This window comes from Fusarium tjaetaba (genome assembly GCF_013396195.1).
Source record: "Fusarium tjaetaba strain NRRL 66243 chromosome Unknown NRRL66243_c0000110, whole genome shotgun sequence".
NCBI lineage: Eukaryota > Fungi > Ascomycota > Sordariomycetes > Hypocreales > Nectriaceae > Fusarium > Fusarium tjaetaba.
The window spans coordinates 18,273-45,642 of record NW_023501306.1 but is presented as its reverse complement, the minus strand read 5'-3'; the positions used below and the strand labels follow the sequence as shown (position 1 = coordinate 45,642).

The window sequence follows — 27,370 nt, the reverse complement described above, 5'->3', positions numbered from 1 at the left end:
CCCGGCTTTCGGCCTGTCTCTCTCTTCTCGTCCTAATAGAAGCTCCAAGAGCGGAATCTTCCAAAGTAACATAAATTGTCAGAGTCCTGGCCCCTAGACCAGCTGTGGTACGGATTACAGGACAATACCCGCCCGCCGCACCGCAACCCACCCGCCGCAACCCAAGCAACTCATCTCCACCATCATCTTCGTCTGCGCATCCAACGGACTACAGCAGCATTCCCCATCCTCCATATCATACACAAAACAATACCGATTTTCCACACGTCGCATTCATCTACTTCGAACTACACCGTTCCCGCCCAAACTGCGCGTTTCGCAACCCCTTCCACGCGTCGGCCGCCGTGATAGGACAGTCCCCCCGCCCATTGCATCACCTTGAAAGCGCACAGCCCCCGGCATCGCCACGGTGCCTGAAGGCTGACTCCAGAGTCTGCCTTGTCTACACTATTCTACAGTACTTCTTCTGCTTCTAAACTCGGAAACATCATGGATCAACAAGCTCAACGAGGCCGGTCCCCTTCGACTGGCCATCAACAGCCTCATATAAACCATTCTCATTCCCCGTCGCCGGCGCCCTATCAGCATAACGATCCATCCATTGGCCTTGGTCTCACTCTCGACCAGTCCGCTCAGCAATCTTACGAGGCCTTCAACAGTTCAGGTTTTCTCAGTCCTCAGCAATCGCCTTCTTTCCTTCCTCCTGCGCATCAACAGAGCAACTCCTTCGCTCAAGCCAACTTGTCCGACCCCGCTATTCTCGACCCCAATAACACCACCTCATTCGGACAGCAGCCTGCCAGCTCCAACACCTCGCTACCCTTCAACAACCAGGCTCAGGCAGCTTACTTGTCGCCGAACCTTAACGATAACGACTTCTCTCTCTTTCCGAATACTAGTGGCCAGGGCGACCAGTTCAACGCCCCCTTGTTTGACCAGTCTACACTCAACCCTAACGACATGAATACCATGGCGTCGCAAGGGCATCACTCGCCCACCCCTCCTCATCTATTCCAGCACGATGCTCAACAACCTGGTTCTACTCACCAGTCGCCCGCCTTTAACCAGCACCAGTTCTCTTCACCACCCAACCATTCGCGACATACTTCACTCGGCCCAGCAGATGCTTTGCTCCCAAACCAGATAGCTGATTGGAATCAGCCTCAATTCCAACGCCACCGTCGCACACCCTCTGAGTACTCAGACGTCTCGTCCGTGGCCCCATCACCGAACCTTGTCAGTGCTGAGTCCTTTGAGACTGATATTGGTGGGCACTCACCCGCACACCATCCTTCTGATGGCAGTCTGTATCAAGAGGTTTTGAGTATGGGTAACTTTAGTCTCTCCGACCCTCAAGTCGGTGGTAGTCCTGGACACCAGGGCCGTAGTCCTTCCCATAGTCCCGCAATCAGCCCCCGCATTGTTCCTCAGCAGATGCCCGACTTGAACCAGCTCAATCAAAACAGTTTTGGTTTGGCAGGTCCTCACAATCCATATGGAGTTCCCTCTACCTATCCTGACGTTTCAGCGCCCGTCGAGGCCTTCCCGTCCCTCCAGCCTTCGGGCGCTGATTTGTCGTCGATGGCCCCTCCTGCGATCAACATTGACTTTGCGCCTACAAACGCTAAACAAGGTGCTTTTGACACTCCCAAGTCTCGTATGGATCAGGATTCTCTGACCCCTCCAGACAGAGGTATGTTTGAGACCGAAGCCATTGCTCTTGAAACTAGCTCACAAATCTTAGGTCGCCCCCGATCCCGTCCACGTGCAGTGACAGACCCTTTCCATCCTGGAGGCGGTCTGCTAGGTCGCCAAGGAAATTCCATCATCTCGCCTTCCCTAGGCGCCGACTTAGCAGCAAGGGCAGACTCCAGATCTTTATCTCCGCTGGACAGGCAAGGAGGGACTTCACCGTCCAGGAGAAGACAGTCCACATCGGCTGTACCCAACAACGTTATCGCTCTCAGACTGGCCGATCCTGAGTACCAGAACAACCAGGACAGCGGGGCTGCCAAGCGGGTTCAGAAACACCCTGCCACTTTCCAGTGCACATTGTGTCCCAAACGATTTACACGTGCTTATAACTTGCGTTCACATCTGAGAACGCACACAGACGAGCGTCCTTTTGTGTGTACAGTGTGCGGAAAGGCATTTGCTAGGCAACACGATCGCAAGAGACACGAGAGTCTCCACTCCGGAGAAAAGAAGTTTGTATGCAAGGGCGATCTCAAGGTTGGAGGTCAATGGGGATGTGGGAGAAGATTTGCCCGTGCCGATGCTCTAGGCCGTCATTTTAGGTCCGAAGCTGGCCGCATCTGCATCAAGCCACTATTGGATGAAGAAATGATGGAACGACAGCGACTCTGGCAACAACAACGGATGCAGCAGAACATGGCGCAGAGCATGGCCGTTGCATCCACTATGCCACTGGATGGCCCTATTTATCCTATGGATCCTTCTGGCAACCCAATGCTTCCAGCGGCTCTCTTGGCCCAGTATCCCGCATTAGCTCAGCTGAACTGGTCTACGCCTGATGTGAACGCTGGCATGGACGACGAGGTTAGTGGCCGTTCATCGTTTGATGCCAGCGACTACGACGAAAACGAAGACGGTGGGTATGTGAGTGGCCCAGGCACGGGGTTTGGTGAGGGTGGGATGGGCCAAGGCTTTGGTGAAATGGGATATGCGAGCGACTTCGGGGGCCGGTAAAAATGGGATCACTCGCCATACGAACATGCATACATTGTTGACGCGATCAATGCCACCTTTTTTCTTTGTTTTCCTTTTTCTTTTTCTTTTTCAGTTATCGGCGTTCTTTACCTTGCGCCTTGCTCCATTCTCTAACCCTCGGGGAATCTTTGGTTTCTACTTCACAGACGTTTTTTGGATATGCTAGATGCGCCGTGACTGCATCACAACGGTTATACATACAATTGGATCCGGCGTGATTTTGATCATTTTTATTTCTTATTTTCGGGGGGGAGGGAGTGCTTGGGTATAGACGATATGCGCATAGATACCAAATCTACTCTGTTCTGTTCTGTTCATTCAATATGACGTGTTTTATTTGTTATTTCTCGTTCAGTTTGACTAGGTTTCATAGGTAGCCGAAGCTTGCTTTTAGATCTCGATCTGCATGTGGCCATACATTCTGGCAGTTGATTAGATAATATCAACAAGTATAGTAAAGATTTTGATTACTTGAAAACAGAAATGGTACTTGGTCAACCAAGCAGACAGTATGAACGATATCGGCATCTAGGTTACACCACACATTGACTGGCCCGCCTTTGTTACTTTCGGCCAGCCTTGACTTATGGAAGCCCTCCCTTCCTTGGATATCTGGTAGAATTTGCAGTAAGAGATTATAAAATGCCAAGTCAAACCCACAAATGATAATACCAACGCCTTGCAAAAACACCGCACTGACTTTCCTTCTCCCGCTTTTTGAACACATCCATGGGTTGATGACCACTTCGTTTCTTGAATTAGAGTCATAACCGGATAGCACATACACATATGATCAATACATCGGCGAGGTTCCAAAGTAATCCTTGAATGTCTTCGCCATGAAATTCTCACAAATTTCACGATGTACAGCCACACAAGACTCGGTAATGAATGGCATCAGGAGAGAATTGCATTCGAGGAGAACCTGCTCGTGTAGCTCGAACTCGTCCCCTTCGGCAGTCGCCGTGCTACCTGAGGCGGTGCTATCAGATCCCGCCGGTGATATAGGACCCGAGGGCGATCGGCCGTGCTGTTGTTGGCGCACCGTCCACTGGGCTCGAACGACGACGCCCACAGGTGCTTTCGCACGAGAGCGAAGGCCATCAGGTATTACCTGAAAGATGGCCTTGTAAGAAATGGTTTTGCCAAGACCGGGAGCGAGATTGACGAGCTCTTGCATCTGAAAAGCGCGAAAGGATTCATCGAAGGCTCCGAAGAAAGGGTCGTCAGCTGTGTCTGCCGGATCAGCCTGGACTTCTTCCAAGCTCGTCACTGTCCGGTGGTGGGCGACAAATGGGTCTACGGCTTGTAGAGCTGCTACCACGGCGCTGGGAGGAAGAGTGCCCGGTATGGGTACAGATATCGAGAGAAGTTGTGTCGAGCGCATTTTATGTGGATTTGGAGGGCTTCTGGCGGTATAGTTGGATATCAAGTATGTGCGAACGGGTGTAAAGAAGATGGATAATAGAGTGCAGAGAGAGCAGTTGATCGTGGTTGTCGTGTTAGACGAAACTTGGCCAACACTGGCGACTAGAGTCTGCGGAAGTTGGTAATGTTGGAGGCAATGATATCGAGATGTTTATCCTTGTAAGACTGGCCAATGCGTACATGGTGAATGCCAATGGTGATTGACGATTATTATCTCATTCGAGATAGTTGAAGAGTAAATCAAGGCGAACTGATAGGAACAGCAGCGAAAGAAGAGACAGCCATAGAAAAAAAAAGGGCGTTCTTCGCAAAGGCCCAACCAACTTATCCACTGCGATATGCAAGACCAGGACGTGTTAGTCGACGACAAGTTTGTGATATCCAAAGGACAAGAGCAGTGGAGAATAAGTCAAAGCCTGCGCCTCACAGAGACTGCTTCATGTCCTCTCTTGGCTCTTTGTGCACACGAAACGGAGATTCAATCCGACGACAAGCGGAGCAGAGCAGATATGAGAGGTATGGATGGATGGCATGCACTGCGCTTCCATGCAGGGCGGGAGTTGAGAAGCGAATAGGCGCCCGCGCGTATCAGAACAGGAGCAGTCAGTTTTGAAGTCTCACAGCCCTTGCACCTCGCTCCCTTCTGCTTTTCTCCTGGGTTCGTGCGAAAGCGATACCAGGGGAACAAGGAAAGAGCAAGGAGGTGATATTGCGTTGTGTTGCGTTGAATGAGTTAAGCAAAGTAGGTTATGTTCGAGGTGAGGTGAGTTGAGTTGAGGCTAAACCAAATGGTGGCTGATGAAGAGTTAAAAATATACCGTACCTGCACAGTACCTCCAGAGAACTACTTAGTACCCAAGGTACCTATGGATAGTAGTACCTAAGGCGGGGGCATATGGTGGCTGAGGGGTCCCTTGTTACAGTGAGTGTAGGTAAGGAGCAAAGAGGGGAGATAGGTATGGATGTATGGAGATGGAAAGAGTGAAACGAGGGACCAGGTTGAGTGAAGATTGTTAGTAATGACTTGCAATGCCAATGTGAAAGGGAGAAACTAACATAGGTTAATTACTATGTATGTACTTTTTAAATTCCGAGTGTCCCGTTGATGATAGGCGACTGAACTGCCGCTTTGACATGTGTGAAAGGTTGTGTGATATCTCCAGACCCTACTAATGTACGAAGAAATGTCTAATTAACCATAGTTAGTAGATACCTACCTTACCTAGTAGCTAATTGAGTTAAGGTTGGTGTACCCATCCACCTCGGCACCTCAAGTGACAGACACTCTTTCTCCTAATAACCTTGGGTATTTGGAATTAGCTACCTTTGCTCTCCAAGGTCAGCTCCAGCTTATCCCCATGTTGAGGCGATTGTCCGGCTCCTTTTCTTCCGTGATCCGCCAGCCACCTGCCAGAACGAGAGAGGCTCCCTAGGCTCCCCCCGAAGAGGAGCACCCTAGACGGACTGATGGGCATGGCGATATCCTTAAACTGAACGGGCGAGGCCCAAGATTAGATGCTGCGTTGCGTTGCAGCCAATTCCCGAAGCACGGACGACGGCTGACTTGCCGGAGACGAACGAACCATAATGGATCTCGCCCTGTCAATCTTTGGTCTAGAAAAATCATGTGCTACGGGTACAGTCCAGACCAAAACCATCAACGGCCGGCATCAATTCATCATTCCGAGCCCGACACCAAGTCCTACTCACGGCCCGATCCGGCAGTTGGCCGACTGTGCAGCATATGTATATTGTATTGTGGAATTTGTTTGACACCTTGAGACTGCGTTAGTTGTAGGCGTCGACTCCCTGTGCTCATGTTTTAGCTTGGTGCCATGAGTTCCCACCAGAAGCCGGAATGCAGTCAGGTGAATTGTATGAGGGCTTCCTGTCTGTACCTGTGTCGGCACGGGAGATAGAACGATGGAATTGCGGCCCGCCTTGCAGCTCTGGTCTAAGAATAAACTCGCATTGTTACCGACACTGGGTATTGCTAGGTAGTCTAGGCAGTCTAGGTAGGCAGTGAGAACTGTACACAAGTTCAAGACAATCTCCTGGGTTAGGTTAGGTTAGGTTAGGTTAAGCTGAGACCCTGTGTTAGTTACCTTTCTCGGCTTGGGGAATTTGCCTGCAGCTACATATCATAGTCAGGAACCGAGTGTTCTATGAATATCATCACACTCACATGGTAGCATCAATTAGTGAATGCACAGCATTGCATCGTCTCTAGCTGCTACCGATTGATGCTGGGGTGGACCCCTTGAAGATAGCAACTCGTGGCTCAGTCGCTAACGCCAGCTCTTAATTATCGCCAATCCTAGCTAAGTAGAGATTTCGATTGGGCAACTCTGGCAAATTCAGAACGATGGAGCCAGTATCCATCTTGCCTGCACCGCGGCTCCCAATCCCCAACTTCCTCAGTTGTAAATATTTGCCAACTCATTCTTGTTTCCCCCTTGACAATCGCGGCAACTATCAGGTCTGACCGCTTAAAAGGTGTCAGGCAGGAGAGCAAATAGTTCTTCTTGTTTCGCCTGTTTTTGTGCGGAGACATCCATCCTTGAGTAGGAATGACCTGATACGTTAACAGATGGTGCATGAAAGCAGCCCCATCAACTCACTTCAACGGTCCAGCTCCACTGTCCATATTCTTCGTCCATATCCAAGACGGCCACGTCGTTGTTATTGTCGTCGATCCCAGTTCATATGGACCAGGCGACATTAAAAATGCGGGCTTTTTCAACAAATTTTGGATAACACGGCGTAGGCATGTACATGTGCTGGAGGCGGTGAAGGTTTGGCGATACCTATTCGAGCCAAGCTTTGGTCTAGGATGAATGCACAGGGCTAACGTCTTGCAGGAAGCGCAGGGACTCTGCAGCATCCTGTGGCGTTTGTGGATTTTGTCGAGTCGTCCCAAGACCCCAACCCGCGGATAGTTCCATATGTGTGTACTCCGTAGTGTAAGTTAGTCTGTACTGTAGCTGTGCTGCATGTATCATGTCAAAGCAGGACTCCAGTCGCTGGATGTTTTCGTGTGTGACTGTTTAGTGACGGGTGGCCTGGAAAAGCTGTAGAAAATACCTCAAGGCAAGCCGTCCAAGTGGCTACTGGACCATGTAATTGATACTGCCATTTCCTTCCATTGTAATTATGAAGTTGCCAGCGTCTTCTCAATCTAGCCCCCTCGGGCCTTTCCATACCCGCTCCACCAATTGCCTTAACTAGTGCAAAGCGAGGACAGCCTGGTGATCTTCAGAAGTTCAGAAGTATTGGCTGATTAGCGGTCGTCGTGTGAACCAAAAGTAACAGCGAGTCCCACAAAACTTGCCCGATGTTAAGCACAATGAACCTGGAAGACGCGGGGAACGGGAAGGGGACGGGACGTCAACCACGGTCTCAAGGAGCTGATAGCGGATAGCCTTATCTTGCCCTTCTGGAGGGGAAGGCGTGTATGCACTATGCACTTCACAGAATTGGCTCCGTTCTGTATTCCCAAGAGGATTGCCAAAGGAACTCAGGTTTGTGCTGCTGAGATATATCGTGTGCCCCTCGAAGTAACGGTAAATGTCACACATGTCTCAACATGTATGTCCGTATTGGCCCCGTGGAACAACCAAGCCCGCGTGATGTCACGAAGATCGAACGACAAAACCATCGCCGTCCCATTAGCTGCGCTGTACGGTGTAGCACCATCTGGTAGATAGTCCAGGTGGATTAACGGTGTCTTTGGAGTAGTACATTGCAGCACATGAGTAATCCTCTCGTTCTACGGGACCAATCAGTCTTGCTGGAAAAGCCAGTCAGAGAACTAGCTACAGTTTTCTTGTGAGAGTTTTATGACTGGTGACAAGATGGAAGTCAGATCCTAGTCGCCAGATGCATCCGATCCAATGTTGGGCACACAATGTGCACTGTAATGGATGGGTTCCAGGCATTACGACCCTTCTTTTCAAATTTCCTGCTTCTCTCATTAGTGGAATGCACATGTGAGATTCGGGTGGCTGGGTCGATGAGAGACTGGCAAGTCATTGGGCTTGGCCAACAAGTACCTCAAAGGATCTGATCCAACAGCACGTTGCGCTGCGGCCTGACCTTGCAGACCTGCATCAGCATCAACGGACTCATCTGTGGTAGGTTGACCTGGATCGAGTGGATCGTACGTGCATGTGCAATAACACGACGACAGATAATGTTTACCTGTGATGGTTAGGTATAGAGGCTGTCTTTTTTGGGGGGGGATGAATGTGCGGGCTGGCGTGCTTGATAGGATAATTGATTGGGATTGAGTCAAGACTGTAAATTTTTCTTCCTTCAAGTGATACGGGCTCTGAAGGGAGCAATGAGAGGGTGTGTTGGGCTTGAGAACGGGGGGTGCAAGTTGTGATGGGGTTGCTGGTCTGGTGATTGTGACGGTGACGTGCGGCCAACAATATTGATGGGGTAGTAAGGAGTAGCTTCGCACGTAGGAAGGTACCTACATATAGGTAGTGAGTGTAAGTCCTGTTCAGAGATAAAAAAGCATTTGAGTGTTTTGATGTAGTCGCAGTATGCTGAATACCTACCTGCCTATAGGTAGCGGATATATATGTACTGCCGTGTGAGCTGAGAAGAACCGGGATCTGTCTCTTAGCTCATCGCATCTAGATAACGAATGCAATCAAAGTTCTCATTAGTTATCCTCAAATTCCTTCTAGGTCCCGCAGCCTTTGCATGGTGGCGGCGTGTTTGTTGCGCACTCTCGAGTTAGGTAGGGTAGGTAGTACTAAAGGTAAGGACGAAAGAACCTAGAGGGCACGTCCCCTGCTTTGAGCACCGACGGGGCTTTAATTATGAACATCTCTTGCTGTAACTGTCGCGTTGATTTCCCTGTCCTGTTCCCGCGTTTGCCCGCCTTTTTCGCCTGGCTGCACACCAACATTGGACACTGAACCCTGTCCTTTGCATTGATTCTACCCATTAAACAGTGGCCTTGACAAGTGCAACATCTGAGCAATTCGCCTGCCGACGATCTGAACAGCCAGAACTGGCGTCATTGGCTCTTAGCTCAACCAATTTGTCTTGGCCTGAAGCGCCCAAAAGTATTGTATGGGACCTTTTACCGATTCGTCCTTTCCTTCTTCCCTTGCTTCTCTTGCCATGCACTTTCTGCAAACCATTTGCTACTCGTCACCGTGAATTCTTCCCCCTCCTCTTCCTCAGTCTCCCTCCTTTTACATCAAATCCTTTCTCCCAACCTCACCTATCTTGAGGAGACCTACTCGTTATTTGGCCTTGCCTCGAGTGGTCGAGCGTCATCTTGCGTGGAAGCTCATTTATTTACACAGCGCGCAACGCAAGACCCCCGAAAAAAGTAGTCCAGGCCAGACGACGATCCGACGACTAGGGGTGGCTGGTGAAAAGTGACAGTTGGTCGCCCGGGGTTTGTTTTGTCAATTAACTCGGCAGTCAATCAGTACGCACGCTCATCACGTTCCTTCGCCTTGACAAACGACTCGATTTTGTTTCCTTCGACGATCCGACTCTTTTCTCCCATCACTAGTGCAGCATCATCTAACGATTACCTACCTATTCTCGACCCTGACAATACATCCGGGCCACGGCGTCGCTTTCGACAGCCTCGAACAGAGCCAGACCCCGCAACTCTGCTGCTTGATATTGCAATCGATTACGACTTACACGAAAACTTACACGAAACTACGAATTTGCCCGGTCACAAACTTGACATCCCATACTGTCCTTTGTTCTGGCGACTTGGCTCAGTTGTCGATACCTCGTCGCCATTCTATCCTTGTTCATACTTATAGCTTCCATGTGTGTGACGTCGCTCAGTCTTCGCACAAGCTCCATTCTTCACAATGGCCGCGGTCGATGTTCTGGCATTCACAGACAATTGGACAAGAAGCGATGGCCTGCCGGTTTTTCAGTGTTTGTCAAGTGCGCCGGTTGATCGCTCCTTGCGTCACCGACTGAGTCTCATTGCCCGGGCCTGGGTCGTTCACAGATTACATAAAAATGTATGTTCGTTTCATTTTCTGCTCAGCTTGCGTAGTTGCAATTTAAATCTTGTCGCTCTTTTGCTTGAATCATGTTCCCATGCAAAAGCTTAACAGACTTTAAATGGGTGGCGCTCAACGGCCTACCCCTCGATCAGCGGCCCGAACTCTCCTGAGGGGAATCCACCGCCACCCATTCCTGTCTTGTCATGCGATCCAGTTCCGGAATTGGAACACGTTTGAAAGTCTGTCTTGTCTAACGTCATACAAATTGTCCAGGTCTCTGCTTCAACATCACATCGCAAAGTGGCCGACAGGCCGCTAATTATACCAGATCTTTCTCCACGATGGTATTGTCGCCTCCCTCGATCTTGCGACTCTTCTGATCCTACGGACACCACAATGCCCCTGAATGGGACCAGCCGTTATGCCCATATGCGAACCCCAGCATGGCTCAATCCATCCCCTCAACCACCATCAGATGCACAGAAAGAACGGCGCCGATCGAATGATGCGCTGCTTAGCGACCCTAGTTCCGACATCCTCATCGACTTCAACTCGCATCAAGGTTTCTACGAAGCGGCAAAGAAGAAGAAAACAAAAACACCTTCTGCTCCTCCTCCACCACCGCCGCCGCCTGCGGCTCCACCAGCAGACGACGGTCAAAAGGATGACAATGCCGGAGGAGATGGAGGAGCCAGTGGAGGAGACGCTGCAGGCGGCGCCGGCGACGGAAATGGTGATGGCAACAGCAACTCGCCCCCAAAGCCTCCCACAACATTCGAGAATATCAATCTTGGGGATAATAAACTGGATCTTGGTTTGAGCCCACCAGAATCCAAGGGCATCTCCAGTTCATGGGGCGCGAAATTGGGCTTTGGTGGAGGAGGATGGGGCTGGGGCGGAGGAGGGAAAAGTGAAACAGCACAGGCTCCAGCACCGGCACCGCCGCCGCCACCACAAGAAGGCAAGGTCGAAGAGAACCCCTGGGACAAGCCTAAAGATAAAATAGGAGGAATTGAAGAAGATGACGATGGTTGGGGCTTTGGTGCCAAGAAAGAGAAAAAGAATGCTTCCACGCTCTGGGGCGCTGAACCCGACGAGGGACCAAAAGATGGTGACGATCCTTGGGGTTGGAGTGGTCAAAAAAAGAAGGGCAAGGCTGGTGGCATCCTGGAAGAACTTGCCCTCGATTCTGATACTGCACCTCCGAACGGAAAGAAGGATATTTGGGATACTTGGGGAATATCCAAAAAAGACCGGGCCAAGAAGAAGGGAATCATGGAAGAAGTTGCTTTGGCAGCTGCACCTGAACCCCCTTCAATGGAAGATCAGTGGGGTGGCTGGTCTGGGAAAAAGGAACATTCACAAAGTTCACTTTGGGGGGCTCAAGACTCAATACCTGCACCTGCACCTGACCCCCCTTCGTTTGAAGACAAGGATGGTGACGACTTTTGGAGTACTTTTGGCACTGGAAAGGCAAAACCTCCACCAGAGGAGACGAGTGGATGGGGATCATGGGGTATAGGAAAGAAAGGTGAGGATGAAACAAGTGAGTCAAATTTCTTTAAAGCTCATCAAATCCCAGAGCCGCCTAAGAAAGAAGACGACGGTTGGGATCTATGGGGAACAGGTAAGAAAAAGAAGAAAGCTGGCGACTTGATTCAAATAGAGGATGATATTCCTTCTCCCGCCCCCGATCCCGTCGAGGCTGTTGGCAACGACGACCTCCTCGATTGTTGGGGTTTTGGCAAGAAGCCCAAGAAACCGGCCGTTGACCCGTTCGATTTCAAAACTTCCGGCGCCGATGATCCTAACGATGCTTTTTGGGGCTCAATAGACAACAAGAAGCCTAATGCACATGAGTTTCTTATCGATGCTACTGGTGAGCCATATCATGATGTTGAGGAAGGGTTGAGAAGCAAGGCTCGAGATGATGTCATATGGAAAAATCAACTGGAGTTGGATTTCATTCCCCTGGGCGGAGAAGTTATAGAACGTCGAGAACTCGCCTTGTCTGACTGCCCTCCCCCAATATCAACCCCCAACATTTGTAGAACTAGCTGAACGGATGGATTAATAGGAGACCCAGAGCAAGCCGCCAGAGAAGCTGAAGAGCAAGCCGCCCGCGAAGCTGAGGAAGCCGAGGCAGCTCGTGAAGACGAAGAGATTGCCAGTCTCTTGGACAAGAAATCTAAAAGAGGAGGACGGCTCCTTAAGTCGGATCGAGAACGTCTTGCTCTCCTCGAAGGGAATGCCAACCGAAGAGCTGAAGCTCGAGCTACTCGCGATGCTGAGATGGCAGCGGCCGCTGAAGCTGCACAAGTGGCCGCTGACGCACAAGCGGCAGCTGACGCCGAAGCTGCCGCTTTACAGGCCGCGGAAGACGCTGAAGCCGCAAAGGAGAACGAGGAGCTTGCGACACTGTTGGCGAAGAAGCAGAAACGCAATGGAAAGTTGCTGAAAAAGGATCAAGAACGCCTTACTCTGCTCGAAGGGAATATCTCAAGGAGGGCCGAAGCTCAAGCAGCCCGGGAAGCTGAAGCTATTTCCGCTGCTCCAGTTGCCCCGGCGGTACGTCTTAATGAATTTCTTGCTCAAGAGACAGACCAGGATGGCTTTGCCACGGAAGCAGCTGCAGAAGCTGACACTGCACTTGCCACTGAAATTGCGCAGGAAGAGGCGGAAATGGAGAGCCTGCAGTCGAAGAAGGCGAAGAAAGGAAAACTTGTCAAAAAAGAGCAGGAACGGCTGAATCTCTTGATCAATAATGCAGCGAAACGAGCCGAGGAACAAGCAGCGAGAGAAGCAGAAGAACTGGCGGCGGCGGCAGCAGCCGAAGCCGAAGCCGCTGCCCAAGCTGCTGCAGACGCCGAAGCTGCAGTCCAAGCCGCCGCAGAAGCTGAAGCTGAAGTAGCTGCCAAGGAAGAGGAGGAAATGGCGGTGCTGAAAGCCAAGAAAGCCAAGAAGGTCAAGCTAACAAAGAACGAAACGGCTCGACTAATGACCTTGGTTGGCAACTCAGTAAAGCGAGCTCAGGAAAAATCTACCAAAGAGGCCGAGGAAGCAGCCGCGGCGCAGGCTGCTAAGGAAGCCGAGGAGACTGCAGCCCGCGAAGCAGATGCGCTGGCAGCACGTGAGGCTGAAGCGACCGCTGCCCGTGAAGCGGAGGCTGCAATTGCTGCTGAAGAAGAGAAGGAACTTGCAGATCTCACCGCTAAGAAGATCAAGCGTGGCGGTAACCTGATTAAGAAGAAGGATGTGGAGCGCTTTGAAGTCCTCACTCAAAGGGCTGCCGAACGAGCCGAACGAGCAGCTAAGCAAGCTGAAACGATTGCTGCTGTCGAAGCTCAAGGAGAGCTTGAAGAAACCACCCATGGTAATACGGAGGTGGTGGCAGAAGCTCAACCCGAACCAGAGCCTGAGCAACCGCTTGTGGACATAGACGCAGCATCTGCTGATTCTGATCCTGTCACAGCTCCTGACGCAGCTATTATAGCAGAGGAAGAAGCAGAGTTAGCCAGTCTAGACGCAAAGAAGACAAGGAAAGGCAAGCTTGGGAAAAAGGATACAGAGCGGTACAACATCCTCACAGAAAATGCTGCGCAACGACTAGCTGCAAAAGAAGCAGAAGAAGTAGCTGCCGCAGCAGCAGCAGCAGCAGCAGCAGCGGAGGCTGAGGAGCAGGCTGCAAAAGAAGCCGAGGAAGCTGTAGCAGCTGCAGCAGAAGCAGAAGAAGCAGCTACAGCCGCAGCAGAAGCGGAAGCTATAACAGCAAGCGAAGCTGAAGCTATCCTGATTGCTGATGAAGAGGCAGAGCTTGCCACTCTTGCCGCTAAGAAAGCTAAAAGAGGGAAGCTTGTCAAGAAGGATGCCGACCGTTTTAATATTCTCACAGAAAATGCTGCACAGCGACAAGCCACCAAGGAAGCAGAAGAAGTAGCTGCCGCCGCTGCAGCAGCAGCGGAGGCTGAGGAGCAGGCTGCAAAGGAAGCAGAAGTCGCAGCAGCAGCTCGCGAAGCAGAGGATGCAGCTGTTGCTGAGGAACAAGCCGAGCTGGCTGCATTAACTACTAAGAAGGCTAAGAAGGGTAAGCTTGCAAAGAAAGACGCTGATCGATTTGCTGCTTTATCGGAAAATGCAGAAAGGCGAGCTCAAGAAATAGCCCTGACTGCCCAGCAACTTGAAGATCCTGCACCGGAGCCTGAGACAGGAGTTAACGAAGCTTCTCTTGAACCAGCCACAGATGAGGTTTCTGCTGAGGCTATTGACCCTGATGCTATTGCATCTGCTGAAGCAGAAGCCGCTGCTATTGCCGATGAAGAATCCGAACTTGCTGCTTTGATTGCCAAGAAAGAGCGAAAGGGCAAGCTTGGGAAGAAAGATACCGACCGCTATAACCTCCTTACTGCCAATAGCACGGCACGGGCAGAGAAAGCGGCTCAAGAAAAGGCAGCTGCCCAAGCAGCTGCTGAGGCTGAAGCAGCCGCACAAGCTGAAGCAGAGCAGGCAGCTGCAGCTGAGGCAGCTGCTGTTGAAGAGGCTGCAGCCAGAGAGGCAGCAGAGGCTGAAGCTCTCCTTATTGCCGAAGAGGAGGATGAATTAGCTGCCCTAACTGCAAAGAAGAATAGGAAGGGCAAACTTGGGAAAAAGGATAGTGACCGATTTGCTATCCTGACCGAGAATGCAACTCAACGAGCCGAGAAGGCTGCTGGGTCAGAAGTAATGAAAGAGCCTGTTCTTGAAGTTGAAGATCTCGCTACTGAAATTCCTGCTGATGCTGAAGAAGATGCCGAAGCCGATGCTGAAGCCGATGCTGAAGCAGCCGAGGCGGCCGCTATTGAGGCAGAAGCAGCTGCCATTGCTGCTACTATTGCTGCTGAAGAGGAAGAAGAGCTAGCTGCCTTAATTGCTAAGAGAGACAGGAAGGGCAAACTTGGCAAAAAGGACAGCGATAGATTTGCTTTCCTCACTGAGAACGCCACCCAAAGAGCCAGACATGCAGCACACGAAGAAGCCGCTGAGGAAGACCAAGAAGCCACTATTGCCGAGTCTGTAGATATCAATGATCCCCCAGCTGATATCGAGGATTTACTCTTCGAAAATGCCCCGGAGCTACCAGTTGCTAAAAAAGAGTCATCCTCTGAAGAAGATGCTGCAGCAGCAGAGGCTATGGCCTTAGTTGCTGATGAGGAACAAGAAATTGCAGACCTAGAGGCGAAGAAGGCAAGGAAAGGCAAGCTAGGCAAGAGGGATATGGAACGATACACCCTCCTCAACGAAAACGCTACCAAGAGAGCTGAAGAGCAAGCAACTAAGGAAGCCGAGCTCACTGCTGCTGCTGAGGAAGAAGCGGTGGCGAGAGAGGCTGCTGAATTTGAGGCTGCGGCAGTGATCGCCCAAGAAGAAGAAGAGCTTGCTGCCCTAGAAGCAAAAAAGCAGAGAAAAGGAAAGTTGGGACGCAAAGATACAGATCGATTTGACTATCTTCTGGGAAACAAGGTTGCAAGGGAAGCACAGGTTGCTGAGGAACGAGCTGCCAAGGAAGCCGAAGAGCAAGCACTTCAAGAAGCTGCAGCTGCCGAAGCTGCCGCCGCTGCCGAGGCTGAGGAGATAGCGGCAAGAGAGGCTGCTGAAGCCGAAGCTGCGGCTGTTGCTGACGCTGAGGACGAAGAACTGGCCATCTTAGCAGCCAAGAAGGCCAAGAAGGGTAAACTAGGACGCAAGGATACAGAGCGTTTTGAGCAGTTGTCCTCGAATGCTGTGAAACGAGCCGAGCAACAAGCGGCCCGTGAGGTTGAGGCTGCCGCTGAGGAAGTCCCGGCCATGGAAGAGCTACTTGACGAAGAAGAGCTTGAGGAACCAACCCTGGAGCCTGAAGAGACTGGTGAAGATGCCCCTGATGCCCCTGATGCCCCGGTTCCTGATATTGATGACGAAGCCGCTGCTGAGGCGGCTGCCATAGCCGCAGAAGAAGAAGCAGAGCTTGCTTCTCTTGAAGCTAAGAAGGCACGGAAAGGAAGGCTCGGAAACAAGGATACCCAGAGGTTCACAGTTTTAACAGAAAATGTTTCAAGGCGCGCTGAAGAGCAGGCAGCAAAGGAGGCCGCCGCTCAAGCTCTGGCCCATACTACCCCAGAAGATGCTGCTGAAGAAGAAGAAGAGACTCCCGGCCAGGACGATGCTGAAGCTGCCGCTATCGAAGCCGAAGCCGCCGCTATAGCTGCTACTATTGCTGCTGAAGAAGAGGAGGAGCTCGCTGCCCTTACTCTTAAAAAGACGCGAAAGGGCAAACTTGGCAGAAAGGATACAGAACGCTTTGATTTGTTGATGCAAAACGCAGCTATACGCGCGGGAGAACGCGCTATCAAGGAAACCGAACCTGACGGCCAGGCTGAAGAATTGATGCCTGACGGGGTTGATGATATTCTTGAACCGGAGCCCGAGGAGAACCATGATGCAGAAGAGGTAGCTGCCCAGGAGGCAGCCAACGCTGAAGCAGCAGCTATTGCTGCAGAGGAAGAGGCAGAACTTGCAGCATTAAACAAGAAGAAAGCAAAGAAAGGCAAACTGGGTCGTTCTGATACTGAGCGATTTAATATCCTTGTCGAAAATGCTGCAAAGCGTGCCGAAGCTGAGGCAGCCAAGGAAGCAGGGGAGGATCTAGGAGACGTCCCCCGAGCTGAGGAAGAGGAGGACGATGAATTTGTCGATGCTGAAGACGGCGAGGAAGACGAGTTGGCTGAGGAGCTAGAACCTGAAGCCGAGGAACTTGCTGAGCCTGATCATCAGGAAGATGAAACGGCCATAGCCGAAGCTAAGTTAGCTGAGGCGGCGGCACAAGCTGCCTTCATCGCAGAAGAAGAGGCCGAGTTGGCTGCATTGACGAAGAAGAGGCTTAAGAAAGGAAAATTGGGCCGCAAAGATACTGAAAGATTCCAAGCGCTGACAGAGAATTCTGCTAAACGTGCTGAGGAGGCGGCAATCCGAGATGCAAAAGACGCGGTGGCAGAGGCTGAAGCAGGGCTTGGTGAACCCGAACCCGAACCAGAATCTGAAGCTGCTGAACCTGAGCCTGAAGATAATGGCCTGGAGGAGGCCGAGCGAGCGGTAATCGTTGAGGAAGAGGCAGAACTGGCAACTTTAATGAAAAAGAAGGCAAAGAAGGGAAAGCTTGGTCGGAAGGACACCGAGAGATTTATCGTCTTGACGGAACATGCTACCCGCCGTGAACAGGAGCGAGCTGCTGTTGAGGCTGAGACTGAAGTCGTTCAGGAGGAGCCTGATATCGAAGGTGTGGGAGAGACCGGAAGAGTGGAGGAGGAGGAGGAGCCAGAGCCGGAGCCAGAGCCGGAGCCTCTAGAGATACAAGACGAAGAAGCTGAAGAGGCAGCTATTGCGAGGGAAGAGGAAGCCGAGCTCGAGGCCCTTAAAGCCAAGAAAGCAAGAAAGGGCAGGTTAGGCAGGAAGGATATTGAACGCTTTGCCATATTGGAGGAGAATGTAGCAAGGCGCGCAGAAGAACGTGCTGCCGCTGAGGCTGCTATGATCCATCCGCCTGAGGAAGACGATGAAGGTGAGGAGGAAGGGGAAGGTGAAGAAGAAGAGGAAGACGGAGAGGAAGACGGAGAGGAAGAGCCTGAAGCAGACGAAGAAGAGTTGGCAATCCAAGAAGCAGAGGAGACAGCAGCTCGGGAAGCAGAGGAGGCAGCTATCGCTGAGGAAGAGGAGGAACTTGAGGCCCTACAAGCGAAGAAGTCAAGAAAGGGCAGACTGGGCCGAAAAGACACCGAGCGGCTTCGAGTCTTGGAGGATAACGCAGCGAAACGCGCCGAAGAACGTGCCGCTAAGGAAACAGCAGCTGCGGAAGAAGACCTCGGAGCTGATGATGCTGAAGAGGATGAGCAGGAAGAGGAAGAAGAAAAAGCAGACGAGGACAAGGAAGAGGAAGAGGATATCGATAATGGCGAAATGAGCAAGGGGGGAGACGATACTGATGCTGAGGAGGCAGCCGCTAAAGAGGCGGCAGAAGCTGCAGCTCGTGAGGTGGTCACGAAAGAACTTGAGGAGCTTGACTCCCTCCAATTCAAGAAAGCAAGAAAAGGTAGGCTCGGCAGAAAGGACACCGAACGACTAAGAGTTTTAGAGGAGAACGCTACCCAGCGTGCTGCAGAGTTAGCCGCGAAAGAAGAGGCTCCCGCAGCAGCAGAAGGTGAGGAAGCGGATGTAGTTGAATCCGGCAACTCTCCTGAAGATGAGAAGTCGGACATGGAAGCCGAGGACAACGATGAGGATCAAGAAGCGGACGCTGAAGTCACTGCGGATAAAGAATCGAGTGACGTCGAAAATGAAGCTATTCTCGAAGATGAAGAGAAGGAACCAGAGGTACTCCCAAAGGACCACGTCCCGGAAGCCCCTGCAGATGACGAGATTGTTGAGGTCATCGACTTATCGCCAAAGAAAGAAAGGAAAAGTAGGAAGAGCAAATCCCGTCGCGATGCTCCTCCGCCTCCTCCAGTTCCAGATCCTCCATTGACGCCACCACCTGAGCCGAAGCAGTCTCGAAGACCCAAAATTCATCGCGAAGGAACTTCATTTGGTCGGTGGGCTGCGACACCACATGAAGAGAGGGATGAGCCCCAAGAGAAGTCAACTAGACATAGACGACGAGAGGAAAAGACGTCGTCTAAGGGTTCATCATCTGACAAAGTTGAGAAGACTCCATCACGATCTCGTGGCACTGCTTTGTTCAGTAAACCACCACTCACTCGTTCCGCTACCGTGCGCGAGAAAAAAGACGGCATCAGCAGCAAACGTCGCCACTCTACTAATGCTCGCGGACTTGTATCGCCTCCTCCTGAAGATGTGCTCATGGGCGAGGATGAATTAAGCAATCGCCGCAAGTCGCGTAAACCTCGATCACGCGAAGATGAAGATGCAATGATGTCCGGCGCTGCTCCTGTGCCTGATAGGTATGAACGACGTCGTTCAGATAAACCACGGTCGCATGAGGACGATGATTTGGTTATGGTAGATCCCGAACTCGCGCCCGATAGACGCGAGCGCCGCCGGTCTCACAAACCACGATCACGCGAAGAGGAAGACGTTGCCGTGGTAGATACCGAACGACGTCGGCGAGCCAAGAGATCGAAGGATGAAGAGCCCGTGATGGTGGAGCCTGACGTTCCCTTTGACGCACCTCCGCGAAGTTCCAAGAAGTCCTCAGGTTTCGCTGGCCTCTTCAGTGGTTTGCGAACGCCGAAGACTGAACGACCTGACCCTCTGCGACGTCGCAGTACCTATGCAACAACTGACGACGAGGCCTTACGTAGCGCCAAAATGGATGGTGATGCAGTATTAGTAGATGCTGACCGCGAAGCAAGACGCGCTGCACGCAGGGCCAAGAGGGCTGCTGAAAGTGGTCCTGACCCCGAGGAAGCAGCGCGTCGAGCTCGAGATGAGGCACGCCGTGAACGACGTCGACAGCGCGAGGAAGAGGCCGATCCTCTAAGGCAAGACAAAGAAGCCCGCCGTGCTGAACGCAGACGACAGCGTGATGAAGATGCAAGACGAGCCCAGGAGGAGCGACATGCGCAAGAAGAACAACAACGACTGCAAGAGGAAAAGGAGGCACAAAGAGCTGAACGTAGGCGCTTGCGTAGAGAACAGGAAGCAGCCGCAGCCGCAGAACAAGCCGAAGACGAAGAGGCTCGTCGAGCTGCCAAACGTGAACGCCGCCGCCGCGACACAAAGCGAGCTGCTCGAGGTGCTGAAGAGGAGGAAGGTCGTCAGCGACGAAGTCAGCAATCTGCAGACGAATATAATCAGCGGAGATCCCATCGTCGCGAAGAGAGGCCGCAGGCTCCAGCTTGGCCTCATTCTGGAACTTCATCATGGGTCAAGGAACACTCCGATGCGCCCCCTCCTCCTGACCTCGGTGACGGGGGTGAAGCAAATGGTGGACAGACCGAGGATGAGATGGGAAGACGTGAAGCTCGTCGAGCTCATCGATCGAAATACGAGGAAGAGCCCACAGAAGAGGCCGAAGATCGGCGAAGGCGACGAGCAAGGCGAGACGATCGTGAGCGCGGCGGTCGAGATAGAGAACGTCACCGAGATAGGCGCTCGGAAGGTAGTGACGAACGACATCACAGCCGTCGAGCGCCAACCTTTATGGAGGCAACAACAACAACACCTCGCACAAGTTGGTGGAAGAAGATCGCTGGATGAGGAGTGATCAGATGATGGATGAACGAACGAACGAACGAACGATACATGAGAGCCTATTTCAAGCGAGCGTGTTTGCCAATGCTATTTGGATGTTTGTCACTACTTCATGCATTTCGATGTGGTGCTCTTGTTTTTGGTAACCACGTTCTACGTCAACATGGCACCAACATGGATATGGTCGGTGTTTAGGTTTGGCTTGACATTATCAACTCATGGCATGTCTGGGATTTGGTGCTTCGAGTATATTCTAGCATTGGATATTGATCATGGACTGGTATGGTATTTGCAGTCTGGATAAGTATGTACTTGGACTGTACCTTATATGCTGGATATAGCGAGCTGTTGTACTACATGTATACCCAGGTAACAAGGCACGATGTAAACTCAATAAATAGTTTTTTAGTTTAGAAGTTGCTCGTTATTGAAGCTGAATAATCTTGATTATTGGAGGTCTCTTTGTGTCGACTCTTATCAAGTCACATTGCTATAGAGGCAAAGGGCACCTTTTCTACTCTATTTGTCAATTTTTGGCCATTTTCCTGGCTGTACTAACGCCACTTTTAAGTTACGGAAGTACACGAGTTGGGGGCAATTCAATCCAATTCACATGGTAATTAAATTGAATTCCTTGGGTGACTTCATCAGGCAATGATAGAGGTAATTCCAATACATGTAGCCTGTCCCTTGTTCTAATCATCCTGGAGCATCCTCCCTGGTCTTGAGATCCATGTCTCACTCCACTTACCACCCACTAACCTTAGTACATGCCACTCTCAAGTTGCGCTGACGACACCTCAACCTTCAAGCCAACGTTGCCCTGCAAATCACCACCACCGAACTACAACTACACACCTACATTGCAGCTGCAGTACAACCTGGCCTACTCAAGCGCCGCTCCCAGGCGCTACATCAACTTCTTCTGCGGCACATCGATGAGGTGACCACCAGCGATCACGTCAATCAGTTGACGACCGACAACGACGAGCTGTGACCCAACATCTCGGGCGCTCTCGTCATTCGACCATGACTGCGCCGGGCAAAGGGTCGCGCTGGGGAGCGTTCCTCTCGTCGGCCTTCGAAGGCGTCGAGAATCGTCTCGACAACCTACTTGACGAAGACCAACAGGCAGCACAAGGATATGAGCAGCAGCAGGGAATGAAGGCCGCGCCCGCGCCCTCGCCCTCGCCATCACCAAGCCCCAAACCGACTGCATCTGGTATGCCTCTATTCTCTCCTCTACCGTGTTATTATGTGGGCAGACTGTCGCATGCTGACTCCTTGTTCTTTATAGCTGCCGCCCCGAAGCCCAACCGTGCCAATGATCGTCTACAAGCCAGGTTGGCCAAGGCTATGGCCTCGCGAACCTCACAATCGTCTCCTCGCAGCTCCATCGATACTTCTCGTAGTTCGGTTGATAAGGAGCGCCCTGCTAGCACTGAACCCGTAGTGACGAGACAAAGCATCGAAGTACCGGAAATCAAGCCAACTGAATCCGCCAACCAAGTCGACAAGTCAACCTCCTCTGACAGCCCAGCTTCCGCCCCCCCAGCTGAACAACCAGCGACATCTGAAGGAAGCGATAGTCAGGAGGTTAGTGAACAAAACCTCAAGCATGATTTTCCCACCCCGATTATCGTTGAGCCGCCTTTTGAGGCCGAACCTCGAAGTACACCAGAAGAAGTTACGGAAAAATCCAGCATCCAGCAAAAGCCGAACAGCCCAATATCAGATATCAGGCATCCCGTAGAGGCACCACAGATCGTAGATGCTTCAGTTGAAGAGTCACAGAAAGACCAGGACGCCCCTCAAGCTCACGCGCCTCGTGCAGAAGAGATTCAAGAGTACATTGAGCAAATCGACTCGCTACAAGCCAAATTGCAGTTTCTATCCAAAAATGCCGCCGATGCAGCTAGGCAGACTGCAAGCTCTGCTGAAGCAGGTAGTGTAGAGCGCAAATTGGCCGAAAAGGATGAGAAGATCGCTCTGCTGATGGAGGAAGGACGAAAGCTTTCAACTTCAGAGCAAAAGTTCCGAACAACGGTTCGCAAGCTGCGCACCCAGATTATAGACAACGAGAAGCAGGCCAATGAACTCAAACAAGGTAAAGAAAAGGCTCTAGCCGAGGTGGAATCTCTGCGTAGTCGGATAAACAACAAGGAAGAGCAAGAGCAGAGAAATGAGGAAGTGCGAAAAGCGAACGCTATGCTCCAGAAGGAACTCGACGCCCTGAAGAAAGACAAAGCTGTCAAGGAGGAGGCATATCGACGGCTGGAGCAAGAATCTAAAGCCAAGACTGAGCAAATACAAGCCACCCATACTGAGGCATTGAAAAAGGCGCTGGATGTTGAGAAGAACAAACAGCAGGAACTTGACCGTACTATCGCATCACTGCGGTCAGAAAAAGAGGCATTGGTTGAGAAATTGCACCTGACTGAGATTGAGTGGCAAGAGAAGTTAGACCGGGCATTGGAACGTGGTCGGAATATTGAAGAAGAGCTGAAACTTGAGCTGAGAGCGGTCGAGGGCAAACTCGAGGCAATGAGAGTGACGGCCGAGGAGGCTTCTGCAGGATCTGGTGGTGACATCAAGTTGATACGACATATTGAAACCCTCCAATCGCAGTATGCATCAGCCAGCGAGAACTGGCAAGGTATAGAGACCTCACTCCTGGCCAAGGCTGCCAGCCTTGAAAAGGAGAGGGACGAAGCGCAACGGCGAGAGTCGGAAATGCGGAAGAAGGCTCGTGACGCGGTAAATTATATATTCTTGACACTAAAAAAGGGGGAAGATGGCTGACATCTTCAACAGGCAACTCGGTATAAGCGACTCGAGGATGAGCTGCAGGACGTTAGTCCAGCTCTCACAGTCGCTCGGCAGGAACTCGAGACATGTCGTGAAGAGCTTGCTGCCCTCAGAATCCAACACAAGAGCGTGGAGACGGCCCTTGAACAGGCACGCAACGAGCTCGAGAAGCAACAGCGAGCGGCGAGCAGGGAGGTTTCGGCCGAGGCCGAACGAAGGCAATGGGCAGACGATGTTGCTACAAGCACACCCCGGTCTCAGAGCAGACCCGATTCCCCATTGCTTTCTGTTGCCCGAACCTTTAGCTCGGACTTCATAGGGCTTCCTGTACCAGCAAGACAGCCTCGCCGAGTGCCCACACCGGGAAGCCAAACCGAAAGCGCCGGCGATGGCTTCTTCTTTGGACGAAGAATGTCCAGTCAACCCCCTCGTCCTAGCGCTTTGTCCACGGCCGGTCATGCGATACCTCCCCCACCTCCTTTCTCGCCCTTTGAGCCACCTACCGAGTCACCACGCGCCGCATCACCGCCGCCAGATCGTGATGACGGTCTAGATGACGGTGACCCTTCATCTCCCCGCAACGTTGCGCAAGACATGATTTCGGTCTCGACAGTTGGGGCAGGTCCTTCCGTTCAGCTCGTCGAGAGAATGAGCGCGGCAATTCGACGACTGGAAGCCGAAAAGGTGGCTGCCAAAGAAGAGATGGCTCGTGTATGCAGCCAGCGAGACGAAGCGCGATCTGATATTGTGAACCTAATGACAGAGCTGGAAACACAAAAAACCGCTTCAGCACGGGTAACAGAGTTAGAAGCAGAAGTAGAGAATATCAACTCGCGATACCAGACAACATTAGAGATGCTGGGCGAGAAGAGCGAGCTCGTTGAGGAGCTCAAGGCTGATGTTCAGGACGTTAAGGATATGTATCGTGAGTTGGTGGAACGGACCGTGATGAAGTAAGAAAAGGGAAGAGATTGATTCTATTTTACTTGGTTATCTTCTGCCTTATTTTCATTGCTTTCTCGTTTTTGCATCTTAGACTCGGGAAAAGTCGTGATGTGTTGCACCTTTTTTCTTCCTTCTTCCAGCATGTATTCCTAGCTACCCTGGCAACTCGATACCCTCACGCTCTGCACCTTGTAAGACATATCGGCGTACCTGTTGACACAGAGACAGAGTTAGATGGGAGTTTATAGAGTGGTGCGAAGAGAAGAGAGCCAAAAACTCCATGTTCAATAGTGTTTTAGAGATATACATACTTCTTTATCTGGTGCCAGATCAAGTGCTAGCTCATCCGCGCTGTTCTTTAGGGTGAAATCAGCGCCTTCTTTGAGCAGGGCAACAGCAGTGTCTCCTGAGGAACAGAGGTCAGTGACTTTTTGACGCCGGTGGCAAAGAGAAGCTTTTTACCATGTCCCTCTGCAATTGCGTGATGGAGGGGGGTGAAACCCTCATTATCAGCAGGGTTTAGCGGACTTCTGTTTCTGAGAAGCAGAGTCACCATTGGCACAGAACCGACAGCAGCAGCGCGATGTATGGGATACTGTCCCCTGCGATCGCGTACTCGGGTCGACGCGCCATTGTCGATAAGAACGCGGGCAATATCAAGGTTCTTCTTGGAGGCGACAAAGTGAAGGGCAGTCTATATGGTGAGCTTAGATGCTTCTCGATTCAGACTTAGTGATGGAAGCTTTACCTGTCCAGCAGAGTCTTCGAGGTCCGGTGAGTATATTTGAATTGATAGATGGAGAGCAAGACTTACTCTTAAGGTTCACGTCCGCGTCTTTGGACATGATAAGTTTGACAACAGCTTCACCCTCCGGAACACTGGCTGAGATCATCAAAGGAGACCACCCGCTTTCATCCTAGAATGCGTCAGTTATAGTTCTGGAGGGGGGGACTTTCAATGAGAAGTCGTTGCTCACCTGGACATCAGCATCGAAACAGCGTTGGTTGGCTAACAACTGGACGATGTCCAAGTTGTTAGATGAAGCTGCCCAGTGTATTGGATACCGACCATCATTGTCCTTCCGTTGCGACAATTTTGGGTCTGACTGTCCAAGTAATCAATGTCTGAGACATACAGTTCACTTATAAATATGAATGCTGACCTTGAGAAGCCCTTCAAAAACAGTTACTATATATGCAGATTAGTGGTGATCCCAGTCATGGAGTTTGTATAATTCATTAAGCATACCTCGCCCCTCACGAGCAGCGGTATGAAGAGGAAACTTATCGTCCATATCCATACTGCCTACGAAGCGACAGAAGCTGATAAGAAGATTAATGTTGTTAATAAACTCCCGTCGCTTTGGAGGTATCAAACAGGTGCTGCTTGTTAGTGTGACGACTGGCCGTAGGTAGCTGATCTTACGTAGATCCCTGTTAGCGCAGAAGAGAGCTAGCAGGAATCAAGTCAGGTACGTGGAGAGCAGGATACAGCACCTTATCTTCCAGTTTAGGTAGTACGGAGTACCTTAGGAGACCGATCCTCTTAGCCACACATCTGTGGCGCTAGTGTGTAGAAAAAACTAGCGCCACACGCGGCTGCCAGCCTTTACACGCTTCCATCACAAAAGATATCCCGGTTTATCATCATCATCATCATCATCCCGAGCGGCCATCCTAGTGCTTTTGAGTCGCAAACACGAGCGCCCATACATCATGGAGACACCAGAAGTGCCTCAAGATGCTCTTCGACTCAATATTCTTGCCGCACAAAATGCGAACGTCTCGAGAACAGTCTACGCTCATGCATCCGAGCGATCGACTACAAAGCGCCAGAAGCTAGACGACGCGTCCGAGGACCCCATCATCAAGAGACGGTTCCACAATGAATACTCAGATGTCGAGACTTTACCGCCATCAATTACTGCGAAGCTCCCAACGAAACAGCCTGGGAAGAAAACGTCTAAGGCTGGTGTGCCTGCTCGCCCAGCAATGAAACTCCTCGAGGGTGCGCCTAGTTCGGGCAAGGCATCTGCTCCTGCTGCCAGGGACGAAAGCACACCACAGAACATGAGTCTTACGTCAAGAGGAGTGCAAGGCCTTCAGCAGCAGAAACCAGAATGGCACGCGCCATGGAAGTTAATGAGGGTTATCTCTGGTCATCTCGGTTGGGTGCGTAGTCTGGCCGTTGAACCTGGCAACAAATGGTTTGCAAGCGGCGCAGGTGATCGAACTATCAAGATTTGGGACTTGGCCACGGGCTCGCTGAGGCTGACCCTTACTGGACATATCAGTACTGTGCGCGGCCTCGCAGTGTCCCCTCGTCATCCTTACCTCTTCTCTTGTGGCGAAGACAAGATGGTCAAGTGCTGGGATCTCGAGACTAACAAAGTCATTCGCCACTACCACGGACACCTCAGCGGTGTCTATACTCTTGCCCTACATCCAACCCTCGATGTTCTGGTCACTGGCGGTCGCGATGGTGTTGCGCGTGTCTGGGATATGCGGACCAGGAGTAACATACACGTTCTGTCTGGCCACACCCAGACGGTTTCTGATCTTGTTTGTCAAGAGGCTGACCCTCAAGTTATCACCGGATCTTTGGATTCGACAGTCCGACTCTGGGATCTCGCAGCTGGCAAGACCATGGGTGTGCTAACTCATCACAAGAAAGGTGTTCGTGCTCTAGCAACACATCCATCAGAGTTCACATTTGCTAGTGGCAGCACAGGGAGCGTCAAGCAATGGAAGTGCCCTGAAGGTGCTTTTATGCAGAACTTCGAGGGCCATAATGCTATTATTAACACCATGAGTGTAAACGAGCAAAATGTCTTCTTTACAGGAGGTAAGCGATACGATTCGATCTTCCTCGCCACATGTGTCTAATTTGAACTACAGGCGATAATGGCTCCATGAGCTTTTGGGATTGGAAGACTGGCCATCGATTTCAATCTCTTGATACCACAGCTCAACCCGGTTCTCTTGATGCCGAGGCAGGTATCATGAGCTCAACGTTCGATCGCTCTGGCCTACGTCTGATCTGTGGTGAAGCTGATAAAACAAGTAAGTCTCTATCTTGCCTCGGCATGCTTGTCTTTGCCTCGCTAATGCATCTATCCCAGTCAAAATCTGGAAGCAAGACGAAACAGCAACAGAAGAATCACACCCCCTCGAATGGAAGCCCACACTGGCCCGACGAAAGTTTTAAAGGAGCGATTAGAGGTAGTATTATTTTCTTC

General features: G+C 51.3%; 6 protein-coding genes across 6 annotated transcripts; 4 read left to right on the top strand and 2 right to left on the bottom strand.

The window, feature by feature from the left end:
- Positions 1-489: 489 nt before the first annotated feature.
- FTJAE_5818 (calcineurin responsive zinc-finger) lies at positions 490-2,709 on the top strand (the record flags this gene model as incomplete). The annotated part of the gene is made up of 2 exons (XM_037352366.1): positions 490-1,693; positions 1,745-2,709. 2 exons carry the CDS (start codon positions 490-492, stop codon positions 2,707-2,709), a joined length of 2,169 nt encoding a protein of 722 aa, XP_037207100.1.
- An 814-nt stretch (positions 2,710-3,523) lies between these two features.
- On the bottom strand, positions 3,524-4,117 carry FTJAE_5817 (uncharacterized protein; the record flags this gene model as incomplete). Its single annotated transcript, XM_037352365.1, has 1 exon — positions 3,524-4,117. The coding sequence occupies one exon, from the start codon at positions 4,115-4,117 to the stop codon at positions 3,524-3,526; it is 594 nt and encodes a 197-aa protein (XP_037207099.1).
- A 6,439-nt stretch (positions 4,118-10,556) lies between these two features.
- Positions 10,557-20,384, top strand: FTJAE_5816 (uncharacterized protein; the record flags this gene model as incomplete). Its single annotated transcript, XM_037352364.1, has 2 exons — positions 10,557-12,039; positions 12,238-20,384. 2 exons carry the CDS (start codon positions 10,557-10,559, stop codon positions 20,382-20,384), a joined length of 9,630 nt encoding a protein of 3,209 aa, XP_037207098.1.
- Positions 20,385-21,407: 1,023 nt separating this feature from the next.
- On the top strand, positions 21,408-24,143 carry FTJAE_5815 (TATA element modulatory factor; the record flags this gene model as incomplete). The annotated part of the gene is made up of 3 exons (XM_037352363.1): positions 21,408-21,600; positions 21,676-23,135; positions 23,193-24,143. The coding sequence occupies 3 exons, from the start codon at positions 21,408-21,410 to the stop codon at positions 24,141-24,143; spliced, it is 2,604 nt and encodes an 867-aa protein (XP_037207097.1).
- Positions 24,144-24,284: 141 nt separating this feature from the next.
- FTJAE_5814 (26S proteasome non-ATPase regulatory subunit 10) lies at positions 24,285-25,432 on the bottom strand (the record flags this gene model as incomplete). Its single annotated transcript, XM_037352362.1, has 8 exons — positions 24,285-24,341; positions 24,443-24,537; positions 24,594-24,825; positions 24,880-24,893; positions 24,946-25,048; positions 25,109-25,237; positions 25,295-25,320; positions 25,381-25,432. The coding sequence occupies 8 exons, from the start codon at positions 25,430-25,432 to the stop codon at positions 24,285-24,287; spliced, it is 708 nt and encodes a 235-aa protein (XP_037207096.1).
- Positions 25,433-25,847: 415 nt separating this feature from the next.
- Positions 25,848-27,339, top strand: FTJAE_5813 (pre-mRNA-splicing factor prp46; the record flags this gene model as incomplete). The annotated part of the gene is made up of 3 exons (XM_037352361.1): positions 25,848-26,976; positions 27,030-27,194; positions 27,254-27,339. 3 exons carry the CDS (start codon positions 25,848-25,850, stop codon positions 27,337-27,339), a joined length of 1,380 nt encoding a protein of 459 aa, XP_037207095.1.
- Positions 27,340-27,370: the final 31 nt, after the last annotated feature.